The sequence below is a fragment of the Mchenga conophoros genome, linkage group LG7 (genome assembly GCF_057382185.1).
Source record: "Mchenga conophoros isolate Kocher_MC1m ecotype Shallow Benthic linkage group LG7, M_conophoros_male_GT1.1, whole genome shotgun sequence".
Lineage (NCBI taxonomy): Eukaryota > Metazoa > Chordata > Actinopteri > Cichliformes > Cichlidae > Mchenga > Mchenga conophoros.
In genome coordinates, this window is record NC_140532.1 from 60,973,368 (window position 1) to 60,996,114 (window position 22,747).

The 22,747-nt window shown below is 43.3% G+C and overlaps 2 protein-coding genes across 4 annotated transcripts in view; one reads left to right on the forward strand and one right to left on the reverse strand.

Moving 5' to 3' along the window:
* The window catches only part of sptan1 (spectrin alpha, non-erythrocytic 1), a 37,766-nt gene extending 23,514 nt beyond the window's left edge, over positions 1–14,252 (forward strand). For 2 of the 3 annotated variants that reach the window (XM_085280570.1, XM_085280572.1), the window contains 28 exons: positions 75–219; positions 297–478; positions 582–681; positions 784–981; positions 1,059–1,205; positions 1,301–1,404; positions 2,639–2,801; positions 3,061–3,075; positions 3,909–4,040; positions 4,410–4,547; positions 4,633–4,737; positions 4,907–5,115; positions 5,200–5,320; positions 5,752–5,873; positions 5,959–6,091; positions 6,188–6,286; positions 6,392–6,551; positions 7,687–7,763; positions 7,968–8,177; positions 8,292–8,588; positions 8,920–9,032; positions 9,395–9,412; positions 10,679–10,733; positions 12,523–12,719; positions 12,834–12,887; positions 12,966–13,112; positions 13,613–13,760; positions 13,835–14,252. In XM_085280570.1, the coding sequence (XP_085136696.1) occupies positions 75–219; positions 297–478; positions 582–681; positions 784–981; positions 1,059–1,205; positions 1,301–1,404; positions 2,639–2,801; positions 3,061–3,075; positions 3,909–4,040; positions 4,410–4,547; positions 4,633–4,737; positions 4,907–5,115; positions 5,200–5,320; positions 5,752–5,873; positions 5,959–6,091; positions 6,188–6,286; positions 6,392–6,551; positions 7,687–7,763; positions 7,968–8,177; positions 8,292–8,588; positions 8,920–9,032; positions 9,395–9,412; positions 10,679–10,733; positions 12,523–12,719; positions 12,834–12,887; positions 12,966–13,112; positions 13,613–13,760; positions 13,835–13,960 (3,715 nt within the window). In that variant the 3' untranslated portion in view covers positions 13,961–14,252. The remainder of the gene's footprint in view (positions 1–74; positions 220–296; positions 479–581; positions 682–783; positions 982–1,058; positions 1,206–1,300; positions 1,405–2,638; positions 2,802–3,060; positions 3,076–3,908; positions 4,041–4,409; positions 4,548–4,632; positions 4,738–4,906; positions 5,116–5,199; positions 5,321–5,751; positions 5,874–5,958; positions 6,092–6,187; positions 6,287–6,391; positions 6,552–7,686; positions 7,764–7,967; positions 8,178–8,291; positions 8,589–8,919; positions 9,033–9,394; positions 9,413–10,678; positions 10,734–12,522; positions 12,720–12,833; positions 12,888–12,965; positions 13,113–13,612; positions 13,761–13,834) is intronic. The other variant, XM_085280571.1, reaches the window with a different exon arrangement.
* On the reverse strand, positions 14,246–21,591 carry dync2i2 (dynein 2 intermediate chain 2). Its single transcript, XM_085280576.1, has 9 exons — positions 21,171–21,591; positions 19,911–20,171; positions 19,568–19,677; positions 19,265–19,422; positions 18,620–18,729; positions 18,219–18,386; positions 14,965–15,197; positions 14,711–14,868; positions 14,246–14,586 (listed from the first exon to the last, which is right to left on the reverse strand). The coding sequence occupies exons 1-9, from the start codon at positions 21,246–21,248 to the stop codon at positions 14,348–14,350; spliced, it is 1,515 nt and encodes a 504-aa protein (XP_085136702.1). The 5' UTR covers positions 21,249–21,591; the 3' UTR covers positions 14,246–14,347.
* Between the last annotated feature and the right edge of the window lie 1,156 nt (positions 21,592–22,747).

Consider the following 22,747-nt stretch of genomic DNA (forward strand, 5'->3'; position numbering starts at 1 on the left):
TTATTAGAGAAACAGGCTTTTGGAACATTTTGTCAGCTACAACAATTAACTTGAGTTGTGTTGTGTGTCCTAAGGGATGCTGATGAGACTAAAGAGTGGATTGAGGAGAAGAACCAGGCCTTGAACACTGACAACTACGGTCACGACTTGGCCAGTGTCCAGGCTTTGCAGCGCAAACACGAGGGCTTTGAGAGGGACCTGGCTGCCCTGGGGGATAAGGTCAGATTTACTTTTAGTAATTTTAAGCCTGAAATCTTGTATTTATTTTTTATTAATTTTCCCATTTCTCTACTTAGGTTAACTCTCTTGGAGAGACAGCAGAGCGCTTGATCCAGTCTCACCCTGAAGCGGTGGATGACATCCAGGAGAAATGCACAGAGCTGAACACTGCCTGGAGCAGCCTGGTGGGACGTGCTGACCAGCGCAAAGACAAGCTTGGCAATTCCCATGACCTGCAGCGTTTCCTCTCTGACTTCAGGTGGGGGCGGGACTGCTGGATCCAAAAATGTTTAACATTTTTTGAGGAAATGTCTTAGAGATATGCAGGGTTTTGACTGACTGCAATTCTTTACTGTGCATAGAGATCTCATGTCCTGGATCAATGGCATCCGAGGATTAGTGTCCTCAGAGGAGCTGGCTAAGGATGTGACTGGAGCCGAGGCCCTTTTAGAAAGACACCAGGTATCAAATATTTAGTCTTGTTCTTTCTTTGCGTGTTTTCCAATATAAGTTATTGCTTAACTCTAACTCTGTCTTCTTTCTTGTTTGTTTTTCTCTCTCCAGGAACACCGTACAGAGATTGATGCTCGGGCTGGTACTTTCCAGGCGTTTGAACAGTTCGGACAGCAGCTGCTGGCTCGAGGCCACTATGCTAGTCCTGAGATTCAGCAAAAACTCGAGGCTTTAGACCGTGAGCGCGCTGATCTGGAGAAGGCCTGGGTGCAGCGCCGCATGATGTTGGATCAGTGCCTAGAACTCCAGGTAATGACATCCTTGGACATGAAGCAGACAGTTAAAGACCATATTTCAGCCACTGAAGGTTGTTTGCCCATCCACAGCTTTTTAACAGAGACTGTGAGCAGGCTGAGAACTGGATGGCAGCTCGTGAAGCCTTCCTCGCCAGTGATGACAAGGGTGACTCCCTGGACAGTGTGGAGGCCCTCATTAAGAAACATGAAGACTTTGACAAGGCCATCAACGTTCAGGTCAGTGAGGCATTTCGTTGCTCCGTGAAAGCTTTGAAAACCGACTGCTATTACCCTCTTTTGTCTTGATCATTAAATCCTGGCTTGATTTACAGGAGGAGAAGATTGCTGCTTTGCAGTCTTTTGCTGACCAGTTGATTGGAGCCGACCATTACGCCAAACCTGAGATTCTTAACCGCCGCAATGAAGTTCTTGACAGGTAGAAAACGTGGTTGTTAAACTTGATCACTGACACAATCCTAATTTTGTTTATCTACAGATGCTCAAGTTGTGTGATAAAGTAGTTTTGTGGACAGTTGCATTTGCATTTGGAAGTTGTTGCTTGCACTACAAAAGGGGAGCTTAATTCAAAACGCACATATGTTAGTGACGCCGCGAAATAGAAATAAAAAAATAAGACGCACCTGAGAAAAAGCATTTGGAGTTTCTAAATAATGAGGAAGCAATAACACACAGGTGTGCTGTGCAACAGAACAAGACCTAAACTCCCATAGAAAACAAAAGGACTTTCCATGGTTAAAAAAGAAAAGTCTCTGCTATGATAAATAACTTCCAGTTGCATTGTGTCAGGAGATGAGCACGGTTGTGTGTTATCCTATGCAGAGCCTACACACAGCTCTGTGGGCCATTGTCTACATTTTGTAACTGTTGTAACATATTTACAACCAAGGTTCTGTGGTCTATTCTTGCTTGTGCTGGTGGTAGTCCTTCAGCCACCTGCAAAGAAGAGTGCAGTTACAACAGACGAAGCGCTGAAGTGAAACCAGTATTTGACCTACTCACAGTCAAGGGTCCCAAGGATTTTTGAAGGACATTTGTGGAGGTGTCAGTGGACTTTCCATATGAAAACACCTACACTAATGGCACAACAGATGAAAATGCCCTAAAGATAATGCATTGCCTTATTTTATTTTATTTTTTTCATCCCCTCAAACTGATTTAAGAAATGGCGACACAAACAAATCGGTCAGCTTTGGAATGGAAATGGAAATAGAGGCCTCCGAGTTGAATATTCTCACTTTCTAATGAACACAAAAAACTTGATTTTATGAGCTAATTCATTGTTATGACAGAACGACCACTACAGCTTTGCAGTTTATACACTGTGTACATATCATAACTTAAATTATATAGTCTTCTAACAGTGGGAACTCGTCTGAAGAACGATATTCTCATTACTCCCTACATCTTAAAATTCTCGAGTACGTTATTTTCTTAATGTCATCTTGAATTGTACCATTACTTATGATGAGGTGATAAGAAAAGCTACATTTTCTTTGTTCACATATCATAAACGTTTTGGGGGAAAAATCATACATGAGATCTCCCAAAGCATCAAGAATCTGCCAAACAAACCCGTGGCGGATTCTGTAAAATGTTTGTGTGCTGTGTTTGAGCTTGCCTTTAAAAGCTAATTTAATGATGTTTGAAAGGTGGCGCCGGCTGAAGGCACAGATGATCGAAAAGCGCTCCAAGCTGGGTGAATCCCAGACCCTGCAGCAGTTTAGTCGTGATGTGGATGAAATTGAGGCTTGGATCAGTGAGAAACTGCAGACTGCAACTGATGAGTCTTACAAGGATCCCACCAACATCCAGGTACGCACTTGGGAAACCCGACTCGGAGCTGAAGCTCTGCTGCACATACAGAACGAGTTTTAAATGGGAATGTACGTCTCACATATGGATTTAGTGAAGAAATATGAGATAATTTACTTACGTTCTAAGGCAAGAGGCTAATCCAAATATAAACATTGTTTGTCTGTTTTGCCTTGTTGATACTCTTTACCTGATCCCTTCCAGTGCCCTGTCTGCAGTAAGACTGAATCTTTCTCTCACTCTTATTTTGTTTTTATAGCTGTCCAAGCTGCTGGTAAGTCTGAGTAGTGTGTCAGCTGACTAACAAGCAAGCAGAATATCTGCTGTGTGTCTATGTCTGTGCTATGTGTGTAGACACAATAGAGCGTGATAAGCATTCCAACCGTCCTCATCCAGCACTGTTGAGTGCCAGCTTCTTTTCACTTGAGTTTCAATTCAACTCATTCATTCTTCTTTAATTCTGTGTTAATTTTGTACTTTATCCCAGGTTAGTTTATCAAAGACTGCTGGTTGGTGGGTGTGACTTCCATTTTTATGTTGATTTCTTGGTTGAGGAGCTACTTTAAGCTTGCTTCAGATGTTTAAATCCAGACTCAAACTGATTAGAGTAATGATTAGATAGCACTACATACTGATAGCTGTGGAATTTTCCACTGGTGCCATTGCATCTCTTCAGAGCAGCTGTAAAGGAAACGGATGGATATAAACAAGAAGCAACTTTGCAGCGACTCCTCCCCCTCTATATTTCCTTAAAGTCAGGTCCGTTGCAGACATTGCTGCCATTTTGTGTTGTTTACTCATTTGTTTTATGTGTCTGTCAGTGTCTTGAAACATTGCCTGTCATAGTTGCTTTTAGGTTTTTTTGTGTCCTTGTACATTAAAGTGTTTCCGTTACAATAATTATATAAACTAATTTACATCTGACGTTAATATCGACTGCATATCAGTTCGTTGGCTTTAATTTTGGCTTTTGCATTGAATGTAAGTATGAAAGCATTGCTGCGTTAAATGACTTTGTGAAGCTGTGAGCTGTAAATATTTCCGCCGTTAATAAGGATGATGTAGTTCTAATGTCGTGGTTCTTTCCCCATCTGTGTCCACCATCAGAGTAAGCATCAGAAACATCAGGCGTTTGAGGCCGAGCTGCACGCCAATGCAGACAGAATTCGTGGAGTCATTGACACAGGCAACGCCCTGATCCAGAGAGGAGCCTGTGCCGGCAGCGAGGATGCAGTCAAGGTGCATTTATCAAGTGTGCATACTGTGGAACATTTCACCTGTCAGCACCTATACATGAATGTCATGACTATAGTGACCAAAATGAAGACTATCGGTAGAACGTGTTTAAGAAGCATGATGCTGACCATTTTATTTCACCAGATTTTACAGTGAACAAGAAAATGTCCTGTGCAAATAAGGGTTAGAGAACAGAAAAAACATATTGAATATTGAAAATAATCATTTGTTTTTGTTTTTTAATGAATGTGAAGCCGATCCCTCACATAGATTTCCACTTCTCTGAACAGAACATACATGGCAGCATCATTTTATGTCAAAAAACGGAGATCTGATGTACAAACCTATAAGCTGTACCTGTCTGTTGCGCAGGCACGTCTCAGTGCTTTGGATGAACAGTGGCAGTTCCTCGTCAACAAATCTGCAGAAAAGAGCCAGAAACTCAAAGAGGCCAACAAGCAGCAGAACTTCAATACTGGCATCAAGGACTTTGACTTCTGGCTCTCTGAGGTAACAATCTGCTTGCCGACTATAAACACTGGTACTAACAGAAAGCAGATGATCTCAAAGACGGATGCATGGTGTTGTTTCTCAGGTGGAAGCCCTTCTTGCCTCAGAGGATTATGGAAAGGATCTGGCTTCAGTCAACAATCTGCTGAAGAAACACCAGCTGCTGGAGGCTGATATTTCTGCCCATGAGGTACACAGCTCATTTTTTTATATAAATGTATATCATTCTCTACGCAATACATACTAAAGTAAAGCCTCCCTCTGACTGGGTATTCTGCTACTGTAATAAATCAGTAATTCCAAACGCAAGTTGTCTAAAATATAGTGAAGTTCTCTCACCGTATTTTTTCTGCTTGCAGGATCGTCTGAAGGATCTGAACGGCCAGGCCGACAGCCTGATGGCCAGCAATGCTTTCGATACTACTCAGGTGAAGGACAAGCGTGATGCTGTCAACGGCCGCTTCGCTAAAATCAAGAATATGGCAGCCAGCCGTCGTGCTAAACTAAACGAATCCCACCGCCTGCACCAGTTTTTCAGAGACCTGGATGATGAAGAGTCTTGGATCAAGTGAGAAAGTGCCCTATGTTCATATTCTTTCTATGAGGAGAATCTCCACTTAAACATGTGAAATTCTGCCGGTGTCCCACACAGAGAGAAAAAGCTACTTGTGAGTTCGGAGGACTATGGACGTGATTTGACAGGAGTACAGAATCTGAGGAAGAAACACAAGAGGCTGGAGGCTGAGCTTGGAGCCCACGAGCCAGCCATCCAGGTAGAATTTGTCATATTCATTCTTTAAGATTTTTCTACTTAGCCTAAGGAAAATTAAGCGATCCAGATATTATACAGTACCGCTGGTTTCATATTTTCTTTTCAAAATATGAAACCAGCTGACATTTTTTTATTTCCTTTTAAATCTGTTTTAGTCCCTTCCACAGGGGGAAATGATCCAAGGCTAGGTTATGGCTAGATGGGTGGCACGGTAGTTAGCACTGTTGCCTCACAGCAAGAAGGTCCCGAGTTTGCATGTTCTCCCCATGTTTGCGTGGTTCTATCCGGGTACTCCAGCTTCCTCCCACAGTTCAAAGACATGTAGTTAAACTCTGAAGGGTTTACTCTAAATTGCCACATTGTGAATTTGTCGATTATGCTGTAAAATTCTTGTAGAATGGCTGATTGGATCTGTGTTGTGTGTGTTCCAAGTCTGTGCTGGACACTGGGAAGAAGTTGTCAGATGACAACACTATTGGCCAGGAGGAGATCCAGCAGAGGCTCGCCCAGTTTGTTGACCACTGGAAAGAACTTAAGGACTTATCTGGAGCGAGGTGGGCTCCCTGGGTTACACAGATTCACCCAACTCGCACACACACACTCTTACACATCTGCTTTTGTCTGTGTTTGTGGTCCCAGAGGAAAGAGGCTTGAGGAATCGTTGGAGTACCAGCAGTTTGTGGCGAATGTGGAAGAAGAAGAAGCCTGGATTAATGAGAAGTTGAATCTAGTGGGAAGTGAGGACTACGGAGACACGCTTGCTGCTGTGCAGGTGCTTCATTGTTACACTATGTTGCATAACAGATCCTGAAATGAGGCTTGTTGATGGGTTTTACTGATTATAACTGAAAATTGTTGTTTTTAACAGGGTTTACTGAAAAAGCATGAAGCATTTGAGACTGATTTCACTGTACACAGAGACAGAGTGAATGATGTGTGTGCTAACGGAGAGGAGCTCATCAAGAAGGTACCTGCTCTGCTCCATACCGAGTAAAAACACTGTTTTGCAACTATATCAAGCAGTAGAGCTGAAAGAAAAGTTCCCAACATGGCTTTTGTGTATTTGCAACAGAACAATCATCATGTGGACAACATCAGTGCCAAGATGTCAGCTCTGCGAGGAAAAGTGTCTGAGCTGGAGAGGGCTGCAGCACAGAGGAAGGCCAAGCTGGACGAAAACTCTGCCTTCCTGCAGTTCAACTGGAAGGCCGACGTTGTGGAATCCTGGATCGGTACAATAACAGTTTGTTCAGTCTCTTCTATAAAAGTCTATCGTGAATATGTGGCAAAGTACTATATAGATGCCAGTATAGTTCTACTTTGAGTGTACACCTTCCATAAGTGTTTAATAAGAGATGATAGTCATTGTACTCAGTTTATTAGTGTTAATCCTGATTAAACAATATCTTTCATATTTTTTCTTCAGTTACAGTTTTAGTTTCATGCTTTTTGTCACCCGAGTTTACAATGGGTGTGTATGGGATGGCATGTTGGCTGTTTCAACTGCTCGAGTTTCAGAAATGATAAAAATTAATCTAAAAACTTTCTTTCAACTGCTGCTGTGTCCAGCGTTCACTCTATAGCAGTCGTTTAGCCTCAAAACATGGCCACCACTGCTCACTTTCCAACGATTCTTTCCTAGAAGTTATAACTTTTTAAACTTTTTGAACTGTGTGGATCCAAGTGAAGGGAGTAGCCGTAATTTCTAACCGACTGATAGAGATCTATTGTATTTTCAGTAAGTAGTTTCTCTCAGCAGCACTTTTTAACCACATTTTTGACACCAGGAATATTAAAAAAACACTGTTTTGTAGAACAAGTCCTTGAGACTTTCACCTTGATAGGAGTTGTGGTCTTGAATTTAGAAGCAGTTTTTCAGCAGGTGCACTGAGGCAGATTTGACAGGGATTTGTCACAGAGTAACAGTATGTCAGTAGTTACTGCTGTCTAACCGAAAGCTGTTGGCTCCATTTTCAGTTTATGGGAATGATAGAGCATTCTGATTGGCACATGAACTTCAGGGCTATTTTTCATTGGTGGATTTGTCTTCAGCAGACAGCTGGTTCAAATCTGGCCAGTTGGAGGCGGTTCATGAATTTTAGAATTAACTTTTCTAACCCGATGATTAGAAGTGAAGTCATTTACCTGTCAGTATTTTTCTAATGTACATTTTAAAGTTATTCAGCCACTTCTGTGTGAACTTGGGCTTTCAACAGTTCTGAACTTTGGCTTTCAGGTGATGATTTGGTCTATTTCAGCTCATTCAACTTTTTTTTCCACCAAAGCTTCAGCAATTATTTTTCTTTAGGAAATGCATTCTGTAGTTTCCTGCGTTACCATAATTTATAACTTGCACTTTGTGTTTAGGTGAGAAAGAAAACAGCCTGAAGACTGACGACTATGGCAGAGACCTGTCCTCTGTGCAAACGCTGCTTACCAAACAGGTCCGCCCTCACCCAGAAAAGTTCCCTGTTTTCCATCCACACCATTTTGTTGTTTTGCTCTGTGCTGGGCCTCGCTGTTTGTCATTTGTATTTCATATATGGATTTGGATGAGCAGATTGCCATCAATTCTATAACACTGCAGATGGAAACAACATACATCCTAGACTAGTGCAATCCTGATCTTTTTGTATCTCTATGTACAGGAGACGTTTGATGCTGGCCTGCAGGCCTTCCAGCAGGAGGGCATCACCAATATTACAACTCTGAAAGACCAGCTGCTGGCTGCCAAACACGTCCAGTCAAAAGCCATCGAAGCTCGTCACGCTTCCCTAATGAAACGCTGGAATCAGCTACTGTCGAACTCTGCTTCACGCAAGAAGAAGCTTCTGGAAGCCCAGGAACATTTCAGAAAGGTAAATAAATGTTTTAAGTTCCCCTCTCAAATCGGAGCATTTTATCAATCCCGAAGGACTTATCTTAAAGTTTGACTCATTTTAAGGATCCTGTCTTCTCTCCTCCTTCTCTAGGTCGAAGACTTGTTCTTGACATTTGCTAAAAAGGCGTCAGCCTTTAACAGCTGGTTTGAGAATGCTGAGGAGGATTTGACAGACCCTGTGAGGTGCAACTCTCTGGAGGAGATCAAAGCCCTGCGTGAAGCCCACGAGGCTTTCCGTTCCTCACTGAGCTCAGCTCAAGCCGACTTTAACCAACTGGCAGAACTGGACCAACAGATCAAGAGCTACCAGGTGGTGTCCAATCCCTACACCTGGTTCACCATGGAGGCCCTGGAGGAGACCTGGAGGAACCTGCAGAAGATCATCAAGGTTCTCCATGATAGAATATGTACTCCTTACATTCACAAATGCACTTCTGCACTTCTTCTGTTGGCTTTTCCAATGACATCTCTCCACGTGCATATCGTTTCTTACCAGAAAACTTTATACTTTTCTGTTTATTGGAAATATTCTACAATATACAAACTATCTGCCTTATCTTCCTCTTTAACCCAGCTCAGTCTGCCATTTCTTAATTTATGTCTGAACCATCATTGCTTCGCATCTTTGTACACATGCAAAGATGTGAAGTGGTGGTGTAGTGTAGATTTGTGTGCCTTCAGTTCAGTTTAACTGTTGCATTCTCCGTAAATGTGTGTAGGAGCGTGAGCTAGAGCTGCAGAAGGAGCAGAGGAGGCAGGAGGAAAACGACAAGCTGCGTCAGGAGTTCGCGCAGCACGCCAACGCCTTCCACCAGTGGCTACAGGAGACCAGGTAAAGGATGTGCTTATCCAGCTGACCCTGTGATTCATGTGGCGTTTGTGCTGTGTGGCTCAGGCTGCTTTATCAGAAGTGTTCAGTAATCTTGTGGTTTTAGAAGACAGGCTGACTCAGTTGCATGATTTGAAACGCTGCTAGTGACTGAAGTTTGTGTAAAGGTGCTCTCTGCATTGTTGCATGTCTGTGTTTGTGCTGAGGTAATATTAGGTAGATTTACACAAAGCAAAGTCGAGCTGTGGTACGTTGGCAAGTAAGCAAGTGTGATGCTGTATTGTCATCTCATGTTGTTAACGTGTATTTCTCTCTTTCTTTGTCCCTCCTTCCTCGTCGCTGCTTGGGATCACTGTGCTAATCAGGACATATCTTCTGGATGGGTTAATATCACTTAAACTTTTATTATGATTAAGTGTGTGTGAGTGTGAAAGTGATGTAGGATGTGAAAGTAAATCTTGATCTCAAAGGTGGGTGATGTTTAGAAATGATCTCCTTCCATGTTTTTGTGTGCTGTCTAATCTCTAGTTCTTCCTGCCCCATCCTCTTCTGAATAGCATATCAGTGTCTATCAGTAACAAATTGCTGATAATCTTTCTGGGAGGCCAACCTCTTTCAAGGATTGCTCTTGTTTCTGGGGCTTTCTCTTAGGGCTGTGACCTCATGCACTTAGGTTTAAAAGAATAGCACACTGAGCCCTGGTGTGCTCAGCAGCACCTAGCTACTCCACTAACACTCCTCACTCAGTCCTTGAACTTTAAGCACCAGGCAGCTCTGCTTTCAAGCAGTAGTCTGTTCCCGTGTACGACAGGTAAGGAAACTGCAAACAGTTTGAATCCATAATCTGCTACAAATTAAAATGCCTGCTCACACATGCGGCACCTTTTTATAATTAGACAGATGAGCTGTCAGTGGAGGATGAATAGGGCCAATCTGTGAGCGTATTGTGATGTCTAGCAGTGCAGTCAATCTACACCAAACTCTGGAGCTACAAAAAACGAAACAACGATGGAAGAGCCAAAAAGTGTAGTTCCTCTAATGGCCACTTGAGTCTGCTTCCACAGACTACCAATTTTACAGCAGAAATATACACGTTTACCTGGAAGCACGAACCATTTTCGTCTCTGAATAGTTTCAGAGGTTCTTGGTCTTCTACATTGGCACTGTCAAAGTAACAAAGTGAAACATCAATGCAAGAATTACCTCATAGTTAGTCTTTGATTTTAATGCGTTGTGGCTGATGAATGTATATTCACACAAACATGCAGTGACTTTAGGGCCCACATCATTCCCTGTAACAGAAAACTGATGATCCGCTGCAGTTTTCACTCCTCTTTGCATGGTTTGGATTATCATTAAATTTATATTATGAAAGCTGCTCTTCTATGTGGCAGTTAAGTCAGCATAAAAACGCTCAACTTTCAAATGGGAGGAAAACAGTTTGATCTTAGAGGTGACGGCCCAAATTATACATTAAAGACGCTGAATTATTTGGATCTGCAAACACTGTTTGGTGCATCATTTAGAGTGGTTTTTGTGGGAACACTGGGTGTAGAAGAGTGTGTCTAATCCTATTAACAGAGTGTGTGTGAGATTGATTCCAAACATTATCTGTTTCTGCTTTTATAATAACTCCTTGTTGCTGTCAGGTCATGTATGGTGGAAGAGTCTGGTACCCTTGAATCCCAACTGGAGGCCACCAAGGTAAATACTACTTTTACTGTTAAAGTCACATCAAGGGATAAGTGTGAGGGGTTCAAGGCTGTCTTCACACAGTATGACGACAGACCATGGCCCAAGGCAGAGGGGATATATACCTATACGTTTCAGGCTTCACTTTGTATGGGGTGATGGTATGCACTGCCCAGCTGAAATGTTGATCTGTTACTTTGCTTGTAATGTACTGACCACTCAAAGCATTTTAAAGTACAAATCGCATTTTACACTCCGTTCTTCTAGACTCTTACATCCATGATCAATTCAAATTTTTATATAGTGCACTAAATCACAACAGCAATCGTCTCAATGCGCTTTATATTTTAAGTTAGAGACCCTACAATAATACAGAGAAAATCCCAACAATTATACGACCAACAGGGGGGAAGAAAAGCTTCCTTTTAACTGGAAATAACCTTTGGCAGAATCGGGCTCAGGAAGGGGCGCCCATCTGCCGCCACCAATTGGGGGCAAGGGGAGGAAGACGGGACAAATACACACCATGGAAGAAACTGTGACCAAGTTAGTTTGTATACAACTGGGCTATTATTCACCACAGTGATGAAGTTCCCCTTTGTTTTGATGCCATACAGGATACTTTCATGACATGATTTGATTTGCTGATGCCAACACTAGAGCCTTTGAATAAATTGACAGGTTAGCGATTAAAATGTTTTCTCAACTTTTAAATGCAAGGGCTTAATACCATTCTACCCTAAAAATTTCTGTTCTGGTTCTGCCTGAAGTTTCTTCCTGTTAAAAAGGAGTTTTTCTTCTTCCCACTGTCACAAAGCGCTCATGGATAGGTTGTTTGATTTTTGGGGTTTTCTTACTATTATTACAGCAGGGGTGTCGAATCCCAGGCCTCAAGGGCCGGTGTCCTGCAGGTTTTAGACCCTGAGTCAACACACCTGAATCAAATGATTAGTTTATTACCAGGCTTCTGGAGAACTTCAAGACATGTTGAAGAGGTAATTTAGCCATTTAAATCAGCTGTGTTGGATCAAGGACACATCTAAAACCTGCGGGACACCGGCCCTTGAGGCCTGGAGTTCGACACCTTTGTATACACGTTCTTCACTTTACAACAGGGGTCTCAAACTCCAGTCCTCGAGACCTGGTGTCCTGCAACTTTTCCATGTGTCCCTGTTGCAACAAGTGGCAGTTCAGCCATTTGATTCATGTTACAGCAGCTCATGAGTGAATGAACAGTGCAATAAAAGTACACTTAAATTTATTTGAGTAGTGTTAGGGGTTGCCACTTCAGCATGCAGTCAAGTTCTGTACTCTTGCTAATGACCTACTGATTTTATTCAGGTGTTTTGCAACAGGGACACATGGAAAAGTTGCAGGACACCAGCCCTCAAGGACTGGAGTTTGAGGCCCCTGCCTTACAATATAAGGCCCCTTGACACTGTTGGTGATTTGGTAAATCATCATTAAAAAGAAAAGAAAGAAAAGCAGAAGTAATAAGCAGCTATTTAACTGCTAATGAACTCACAACTTCCCTTGTGAGTTACTCATTGATGTCACTAGATATAGATTTCCTAGTCACTCCGGTAATGATGAGGCACACTCACTGTCAAGTCTTGAAGCAAGATGGGCATGTTAGTTTCCCCTTAATTATGCTTATTGTTCAAAATTAGGTTGATAATAAACACAGACTAAAATCAGAAAGGAAATGCATTGTTAAGCATCGCACAGTTGTTTGCAGCTTTTATTGAAGGGTGTGTGTGTGTGTGTGTGTGTGTGTGTGTGTGTGTGTGTGTGTGCACAGCGTAAGCACCAGGAGATCCGTGCTATGCGCAGCCAGCTGAAGAAGATTGAAGACTTGGGTGCAGCTATGGAAGAGGCACTGATCTTGGACAATAAGTATACAGAGCATAGCACAGTTGGCTTGGCCCAGCAGTGGGACCAATTGGACCAACTGGGAATGAGGATGCAGCACAACCTGGAACAACAGATACAGGCCAGGTATACAGTGCAACAGTAACTGCATGTCACTGAAGTGATGTGAATCTCAAACACTCTACTGCTTTTACAGTTGCTGCGTGAAATGCATGTTTCTTTTTATTCTTCCTCTTTCAGAAATACCACTGGAGTGACAGAAGAGGCTCTGAAGGAATTCAGTATGATGTTCAAGTAAGTGGCTCTCTCCTGACTGCATTAGGTCTTTCTGTGTCAAGGTCAAAATCCTTATCTTCACCCATTTCTTTGTAGACACTTTGACAAAGAGAAGTCTGGCCGTCTGAACCACCAAGAGTTCAAGTCATGTCTCCGCTCACTGGGCTATGATTTGCCCATGGTGGAAGAGGGAGAACCTGATCCTGAGTTTGAGGCCATACTCGACACTGTGGATCCCAATAGGTCTGTTGCATTTCAGGGCGTTTAGAGATCATTTATCCAATCCATATTAATTACCAGTGTCTTAGAAGACAGCACGCACTCACTGCAAATTCACCACCTTGTAATTGTTGCACTGCAGTTTTAATTTTCTTCTCTGCCAGACATGCTGAACAGGTCTCCTTCAGTGCATGTTTGCTTCATTTTTATGATACCAGTTTAACTTGGCAGGAGTTACAGACCTTCACATTAACCAATTATAGTGTCCAGCACAAGCTGACCTCCAGTCCCCTGCTGAGGTTTCAATTTCCAAGACCTGTAATGTTACCACTCTTACGAACAGGATGCAAACACATTAGAAAACTCTGCTTTACAGCGCTGTCTCCTTTGGCATCATTATTGGATCATTATTTGATCTCAAATCTTTTCAAGTTCTTCATTAGAGCAGCATTTAAATGTAGCATATGCTCTTTCCTATGAGGAGGAAAGCTAGTATGTTTCCTGACTGTGAGAACTGTCTGCAGGGATGGAAACGTGTCGCTGCAGGAGTACATGGCGTTCATGATCAGCCGTGAAACTGAGAACGTCAAGTCTAGTGAGGAGATCGAGAGCGCCTTCCGAGCCCTCAGCGCTGAAAACAAACCCTACGTCACTAAAGAGGAGCTCTACCAGGTCAGACATGTTCTGCTCAGTGTGTCAGTGTCAGGTTATCAGTGGTGGTCTCATTGTTGCCTTCTTTCTTTCAGAACCTGACTAAAGAGCAGGCAGACTACTGTCTGTCACACATGAAGCCCTACCTCGACAGCAAGGGCCGCGAGCTGCCGTCAGCTTTCGACTTTGTCGAATTCACTCGCTCGCTCTTTGTCAACTGATCCTTTCCCCACCAGTGACCAATCGGGAAGCGTTTCCCACACACACTTCAATATGAACACACAGCTGAAACTGCATGATCGTGGCACTAGCAATACTCACCAATACCAAAACTCTGTACTCTATTTATCTCGCTCTGACCTAACTCTTTGTGCTTCTCATGGTAGTGAATGTGATTGTTTTTAGCCATTTTAGCTTGTGCTTTCAGTAAATTTAAGAACCTTGCAACAATGCTGTAACACCACCTTAACATTTGCAGTGTGCTTTAATAAACGCTACTGGTTAAAACTGGAATCCGCTTTTCTGCATTTATTTCTGTTTTCAGACTTGGAACCACAGTTGTTGTCAGTGAGTCAGGCTGGTGCAGTCTCTGTCCTAGCTAATCTGTGTCACTCTGCCACTTGATTGGCTATTTTCTCCAACTGGCTGATCTCTCTGGGGCTCTGCTCCATCAAATCGGCACTCAGCTGCCAAATGTTGACTGTCCCATCGGTTTTTCCAACCGCCAAGAGGTGAGGTTTCTGACAGTTGAAGGCCAAACAAGTTGCAGCTTGGTCCGCATCTCCCTGCTCAATTGTAGCTGCTGCTCTCAGTGACCTGTGGCTCAGGTCGAACATCTGCACCTCACCTAGGAAAGTTACACACATGAAGAATCTGTTTTACACGCTGATGTACTGTTGGCTTTCTCCAAGAGGCTTCATTTCTTCATTGTAACCCCACACACGCAGGTACATTTGAAATCAGTGTACTACCTTTTCCAGTGGCTGCAGCAAAAACCAGTGGCCTGGTTGGCGACCACTGCACCTGAAAAATGTAAGAGTCTGAAACTCTGAGAGAGAGCAGTGGGCTGGCCTGCAGCAGCGAGTGAAGGTGGACCAGACCATCAGTTGATCCACTCACAAACAGATTCCTGTAAAGACCATGAGACAGATGTCACTCATGACAAATGTGAAAAGTAAACCCCCTCCTCTTTAATGAATTTATTGTGTGTGTTCTGCAAGTTTACCTGTGGAAGGGGGAGCAGTGTATGGAATGGACAGGGCCGCTGCGGGGCCTAAATGAGAAGACTGCCGGGGCTCTTAGTGTTGCATTCTGGCCCTCAAAGGCTGTTGCAGCTAGTGTTTGAGAAGAGAAGGAGCATCTGAGCAGCAGGCCTCCCTCAGACCCCACGAGGAAGGTGTCAGAATCCCATGGGGACAGAGCCATTGACGTGATACCTACAGTGCTGTTGCTGCGGGCCTGAGGACAACACAAAAATCTGTCTTTTACACAGAAGCATGGTGAGCAGAGGACTGCAAGAAGAATTATGTTCTGTGTCTGGAAAAATTTATGTGTATTATGACCTGAACTGGACTTTTGCATTACTCAAACTATGACCGTCTAAGTAAGTGGGCAGTGACAAGTCAGCCAGGGACTAGAGTCTGAACCATGGTTTGAATAACCCTCATCACTCAGACCACTCAGACCAAGTCCATTCCAAAGACTTTGCAACCTGTGACTTTCTCTTTTTTTCTATATATTCCTCCTGTTTGTTATTTATTCCTGCTGTCTTACCATTTATATTTTATTCCTCTTCAGTTGGTGCAGAGCACCCACAATTTCATTGTACATGTACAATGACAATAAGGAGCTATTCAATTCTATAAAGCACTCTACCAAAACCACTCAGTTGGCTCTTTTCAGGGTCACATTTTCACTGATTCTCTTCATTTTTATTGCGCTCTTAGATAGAAGCCATATTATTAATATAAACAACAGGAAGTCAGCCAGTGGGGTCTTTGCTATGCTACTGCCTGAACATTTCCAAACCATGTGAAACATCTCGGTACCTCATGAAAAAAAAACAAAGAAGATCTAAAATGTTTACTCAGTAGTAGGATGGTCTATCCCCTGAATCAACACACTGATCCAGGGGATAGACCATATTCCCTCCTTCCAATGTTATTGCTAACATTCATTTCAATTTTTTTTTTATATAGCGTCACTGAGGCGTTCCCTGTCCAGCTGTCTCTCCAGTGTGTCCTGGGTCTGCCCCGGAGCTTCCTCAGGGTGGCACATGCCCAGAACACTCAGCCAGGAGGTGCCCAGGAGGCATCCTTGTTAGATGCTCAAACCACCTCAACTGACTCCTTTCGACGTGGAGTAATTGCTCTACTTTGAGCCTCTCTTGGATGGCTGAGCTCCTCACTCTGTCACCCTTTGAAGAAAGCTAATTTCTGTTGTTTGTATCTGCGAGCTCGTTCTTTCAGTCACTACCCACAGTACATGACCAGAAGTGATGGTGTGGACGTAGATCGCTTCGCCCTTATACTCAGCTCCCTCTTCATCACTGCAGCCGCAACCCCAATCCGTCTGTTGATCTTTCCCCTCACTCGTAAGCAAGACCCCGAGACACTTGCGGCAGCAACTCGTCCCTAACCTGGGCACTCCACCCTTTAATGGCTTAGCACCATGGCCACAGAATCAGAGGTGCTGATTCTGATTCCTGCTGCAAACCATTCCACTGCGACCTGATGAAGTCAAAAAAATCAACATCATCTGCAAAAAGCAGACAAGATTCTGAGACCACCAAAGTGGAAGCCTTCCACCACTTGTCAAAAAATCATGAACAGAATCTGTGAGAAATGGTAGCCCTGTTGGAGTCCAACACTCACTAAGAACAAGTCCAACTTATTGCTGTTAATGTGGACCAAGCTCTTGCAACAGTGGTATAAGGATCAAATGGCCCGTTGCTATGAGCCAGACAAAATACTCAGAGGGTCTGCCAATCCAGAAGTACCCCCCCCCCCCCCGCCCGATCTCCATATCCAGATCATTACAACATCCAGCGCTTTCAGGAACTCAGGATTAACCTCATCCACCCCAAGGGCCCTGCCGCCAAAGACTTGTTTAACTGCCTCAGTGACCTCACCCACAGTGATGGGGTGATGAGTTGTCCCCCTTATCCCACTGGGACACTCACGGGGAAAACCTGGTCTTGTTAAGAGAGACACCATCCATCCCACTTTGGATGGAGCAGCTTTCATTTCTACAAATCTGGCCAAACTGACTGTGTTGAACTTGCCTTGTAGTGGTACCCCTTTGTCTTTGCTTATACATGAAGGTGGTTATCAACTCAAACAGTAAACTCAGGGTGTCCCAATCTAGCTATGAGCAAGTTCACATAAAAGGGGCAGCATACAACCAGTCACAATAAGGATGACTAGTGGCAGTACAATAGCCATACAAAAGAGAAGACTATAATCCCTTATGTTAATTCTCTCAGCTGCATCGGTGAGTTTGAGATCAAGTAGAGAAGGAGTATAAAATGTGGAGATTTCTGTGAATGAGACCAAACAACCTTTTATTAGCTGCTACAAACAGGAAATACTATTTAGTGACAAGGTTCCGTCCAGTCACCGGTACTGGGTGCAATTACAATCACATTACATTTATCAGTAACAGTAGGACATCCATCCATCCATTCGCTTCCGCTTATTCTTTTCAGGGTCGCGGGGGGCGCTGGAGCCTATCCCAGCTGTCATAGGGCGAGAGGCGGGGTACACCCTGGACAGGTCGCCAGTCTGTCGCAGGGCCAACACACAGGGACAGACAACCATTCGCACTCACATTCACACCTAGTGGCAATTTGGATTATCCAATTAACCTATCCCCACAAGCTGCATGTCTTTGGACGGTGGGAGGAAGCCGGAGTACCCGGAGAGAACCCACGCAAACACGGGGAGAACATGCAAACTCCACACAGAAAGACCCCGGCCTGATGGTGGAATTGAACTCAGGACCTTCTTGCTGTGCAGCAGCAGTGCTAACCACCGTGCCACCGTGCTGCCCTAACAGTAGAACATGCTGTACTAAATTGTTATTTTTGGGTTCATACCTAAAAACTAAGAGAAAGATCATATGTGTATCCTCATTAGGATAGGGATTTGTGTTGGTGTGTAGGGCTGTAGCCTCGGGTTTACATTGTTAACTGGTAATAAGAGTAATGAGCAATGAGTGATAAGTAAATAGGAAGTAATGTGACTAGTTTAACGAATTGCTTTCTCCAGCAGGTAATTAAGTAATTTTAGCTGCATTACTTTTAAGAAAAGTAATGTGTAATACATGACATTTTTTGAGTAATGCCCCCAACATTGGCAGTCAAAAACAGAAAATGCTGTGCCTACCTTTTCCATTGTGTTGCACCTCCACACCACCATAACATTCAGGAATTTCAAAGTGTTGTTTTTCTGCAGATGAAGAGTTCAGCCTGAAGCTCACCTTGAAACGGCTGCTGCTGTGGGGAACCTGCTGTTGTAGCACGGCATAGGCGGCTTTCTGGACAAAACTGCCTTGCTCAAAACCAACCGTCCACAGCAGCACTCTTCCTCCCGAGCAGGCACTGAGCACCCCGAACTCTCCCTTCTTCTGCAGAGGCACCCAGGAAACCTGCACACATAAATCCTCCCTTCACACTCATGCAAGACCACCAAGCAGGGTCATGCCTGGTTAATATTTGCATGGGAGACTGCCTGTCCATTTACCATTTACTTTACTCTGGAATAATGCTATTTCAGGTTATCCTGGAGTGCTGTGATCAAGTTCAAGTGTGTAAGATCAAGCAACATGCAGCAGGATGAAGAGAGTTTAGCAGAAATGCCAAAAGCATTGTTTCCTCTTACCTGGTAAACAGGGTCTCTGTGGCTGTCTGCAGACAACCCAGTTTGAGCCACTACAGAGTCTTGAGTCCGACTGGTGTCCCAAATCACCACTTCTCCACTGTACAGACCCCCTGCAGCGACAGCATTACACACAATAAATAATTCAGTATTAAAGCTATTAAAATAGCTACTTAGAAGAAGCTTTGTGAAGTCTGGGAAAGGCAGCACCGATCATGCTGTCAGTGATTTCTCAGCCAGATTAGGAGCAACAGTCAAGAGACAAGTAGCAGCTGATGAAGATGGTCAGACAGACCAAGATAGGGATGAGGCTTTATGATAGCTTTATTAACTTTGAAGGATTTAAAACAGCTAGATTTATTTTGGCCAATACAGCTGAGCCTAGTATAAGACAAAGGAGCACCAATGACAGCAGACAATGCTCAGATATTACCAATACTCTGAACCAAAGATTATTCTCAAATATGGTCACAATGTCCCCTTCGAGTCGTGAATTTCTGAATATTAAAGAAGATCAAGTTCACCTCACATTTCAAGCTGGCAGTAGTTAAACTATTACTTAAAAAGCCATCACTTAATACTATGTTTAATACTTTGGAAAAGAGTTATTAGGGCATATTTATTTCTGTGAAGGTGGCATCACTGTACCTGCGATGAGGGAAGGCTGGTTGGGATGACAGCACAAAGCTGTGACTGCAGTAGGAACATCTATGACCAGGTCCGCCTGACTGTGATGCAGGCCTCGACGGTCCAGGTTCCAGGTGCAAACACATGACTTCTCATTGCTCCAGTCTCCATTGTCAATCCTGCCCACCACAAACACAGATCTGAGCCACAATGATAACAGCAGAGCTTTTCCAGCAGTTTACACTTTTTATGACCTGGAGAAAAACATCAGGAAATAATAAGTGGACTGTTAGTATCGTATACATTAACATCAGACACACATACCGACCATAGGCACAGGCAATGACTGAGCCAGTACAACTCCACGAAACACTAGTGACATGCAGGCCTTTCTCTTTAGCGCCGGGATGTTGAAGGGAATGGATGAGTAAGACCTGAAAGATGGAACACCGTCATACAGAGATGTGAACAGGTTTTAGGCAAATCAAAACAGCGATCTGCTGTGCTGATGCCTTGTGAATAACGGGACAGCTGAAAGTAACTTTTTAGTGCAATGTTTCACTTTCACTTCATGATAAAGACCATCAGGTAGTAATATGACCATTCTAGATTCCTTCTGCAGCAGATGACAAACCCTCTCTGACATACAAACGAGTGTTCTGCTTACCCGCTGACTGTGGTCTTCCCAGCTTGCCTGAAACCCGTCAAAGGCATGGCTCCTGACATTTTTCACTAACTCTCTGACGACCATGTCTTCAACCTGCTGTAGGAAGTCCTTCAAGCCAGGCGGCTCTGGTTCATCTTGGTTTTGCTGGATGAGCTGCTCTGTGGCCTGCTCCTGTAGCTCTGTCTGAGTAGAGCTAATGGTAGTGGAAATGACCTGGACCTCTGACTCAGCACTGCGAAACATCTGAGTCTGACATCCTTTCTGAAACCCCAGCAAAAATAATGGTCTTTTTACTAAGGAAGCAAGAAAGGTGAGATGCCTTATGTGATTCACAGTTCAACATAATCCTTATGTATCTTATAAACCCTGGTTTAGCCCATCGCTTCATCCACAGTATGCATAAAAGAGAGACAAAGCCACAGTGGAATCACTCATTGGTTTCGAATGTATTTTGAAGGCTAGCATTTTGGCCACTGTCAACCAGATGTTTGTGTGCTAAGTCCATGGTGTGTCCGCTCCAGAACTGCATAAGCAGATGGATGGAGAATTGGGTTTTCCAAAAGGTATGAACAGCACAGATACAGTTAAAAGAGCCTAGCAGACACGTATCAGCTATTGCTGCCCAGGGAAATACCTGTTATTTAAAAAAGCCACACTCAGAAATTTAAGACTTTCCTGTTTAATTACAGGATGAGCTTAAAGGCATTAAAATAATTTTAAAAAAGAATGATGTTTTGATTAGCTGTCCCTTGCAAACAGAAGGTCTGAACCCCAGGTAGGTGGGGCTTTATCATTACTCAAGGCCACAGCTGTGTGCCTGATCTTACTGAAACAGTGATATCTTCTGCCACTGATATACAGAGAGCAAACACTGTGTCTCAATGCGTCTATAAGTGATCCGCCCTCATCATTTGAAATCGTGGTCATGTTTAATAGATGTAACCTGCCATAGATAATGCAACATTATCTATGGCAGGTTACAAGAACAAGAAGAAGTGTTTTCTATCAACGTTAAGTCGGTGCAGTCTGCATGAAATGTCCCTGTTTGCTTGATGCTGCATATTTCATGATGTCATCTTGCAATGCATTCTCCTCTGAATGCAAATGTGTCCACCCAGGAACACCTGAACACGCATGTGTTGCATCAGCTAAAGTTAGCTTCGGATCCAACCAATATTCTGCAACTGTAGACAGCAAGCACGTCGCTGTCCAGGCTAACAGAGTTCTGTGGGGGGCAGACTCGGTGCTGCCCAAACTTACCGACTCCTGCGCCGCCTCGTGAGACTTCCTCCACAGTGACTGGACACTCACCGTGTCCAGGGCTTCGTCTGCGAACATGCTAATAAAAAGGCATTATCAAATATTTTAACATTGATCAGATAAACTCTAAGCACTCCGAGGGCCGTTTGACGCCTTTGGAGCCATTTTACATAAAGCTGGCGTTACCGTGGTTACTGAGATTATCACGCGAGGCAAGAAATAAATCCCACATTCACTTCCGTGTTTGTAGGCGTGAACCAGCGGACATCTTCAGCGTTAAACCCGTGTTCACTAATTGCGGCGGTTGATAATTACATTTCTTTTAAAATACATACAAACAATGGTGTATAGTCTAAAAGATTACCCGTCTGTATGTTGTTAAAAAACGAAGACACCGCCCTTTAATAAAAACTAGGAGTTTATCAGCCTGTCACCGAACTCCGAATGATCTCAAAAGGTCGACTTCGTTCATTTGGACATGGCGTTTGCAGTGGGAGAAACGTTTCGTCATCTAAGCGATTTCTTCAGTCTCAGCTGACTCCAGGTTCCCCCTCCTTATTATAAGCAGTACATTTGCACAGTGACTGAAACTAGCACCACTGAATGAACAATGGGCTGTGAGGACGAATTTTGGGCGCAGTGTGTTTTGAGCTTTAAAAGCTCGGATGAGTGACGAAACGTTTGTCCCGCTGAAAACGCTACGTCCAGATAAACAGAATCAACCTTTGGGGATTTACTTATTGCGTTTTATGATTTGCAAACCTCTGTGATGGGTCTATGCAAGACAAAACCTTTCCATGTATGAATTTGGCCAAGTATTCTGTCAAGATGATCTCCTTGTATGTGCTTGAACCATTTTCAGAGCAGTGGCTGTTAAGCGGTCATCTGTAGTTGTATCTCTTGATGCAAATATAGCCAGTGGTGAGTGAAGATTGTGTTTTTATGCTTGCAGCCCTTTTGTAGTATTTTCCCAAAAGTCTTGAGGATCATCAAGATGTTTTCTGGCAAAACTCGGAAGACCCTTTATGTTCCTTTTGCTCAGCAGTGGTTTTCGTCTTGGAACTCAGCATGCAGGCCATTTTTGCCCATTTCTGTCTTACGGTGAAGTCTAACTCTCATTCAGCCTAATGCAAAAGTTAATAAACTTCTGTTTATTAAAACAGACCGAAGGATGACAACATAGAATCATAATTTATGATTTACATCATTTCCATTAGTCAAACCATAAAGTAATCTCTTTTGTCCTGTGGCTGAGAGGTTTTATCATTCTGGAAGAGATAACTCCCATCAGAATAGAAGTTATTTATTCAGCTAAGAGGATGAACTGAAGGAGCACACAGCATATGATAAATGAGGATTATTCTGAACTGTGAAACATGCAAAGCTACTCTAATAGCTTTCAAGAATAGTTCAGGAATAAATCCAGAGTTGGGAATGATTACAATAGGTCCACATTTACTGGTTCTTTATCACGCCTCTATATAAATAGCAACACTATGTACTTGCCGTTAGAAATAACTTTTCTAGTCTTACTGACCATTCATGTTCCTTTAGGCCTAACACTCCCACAGCACTTT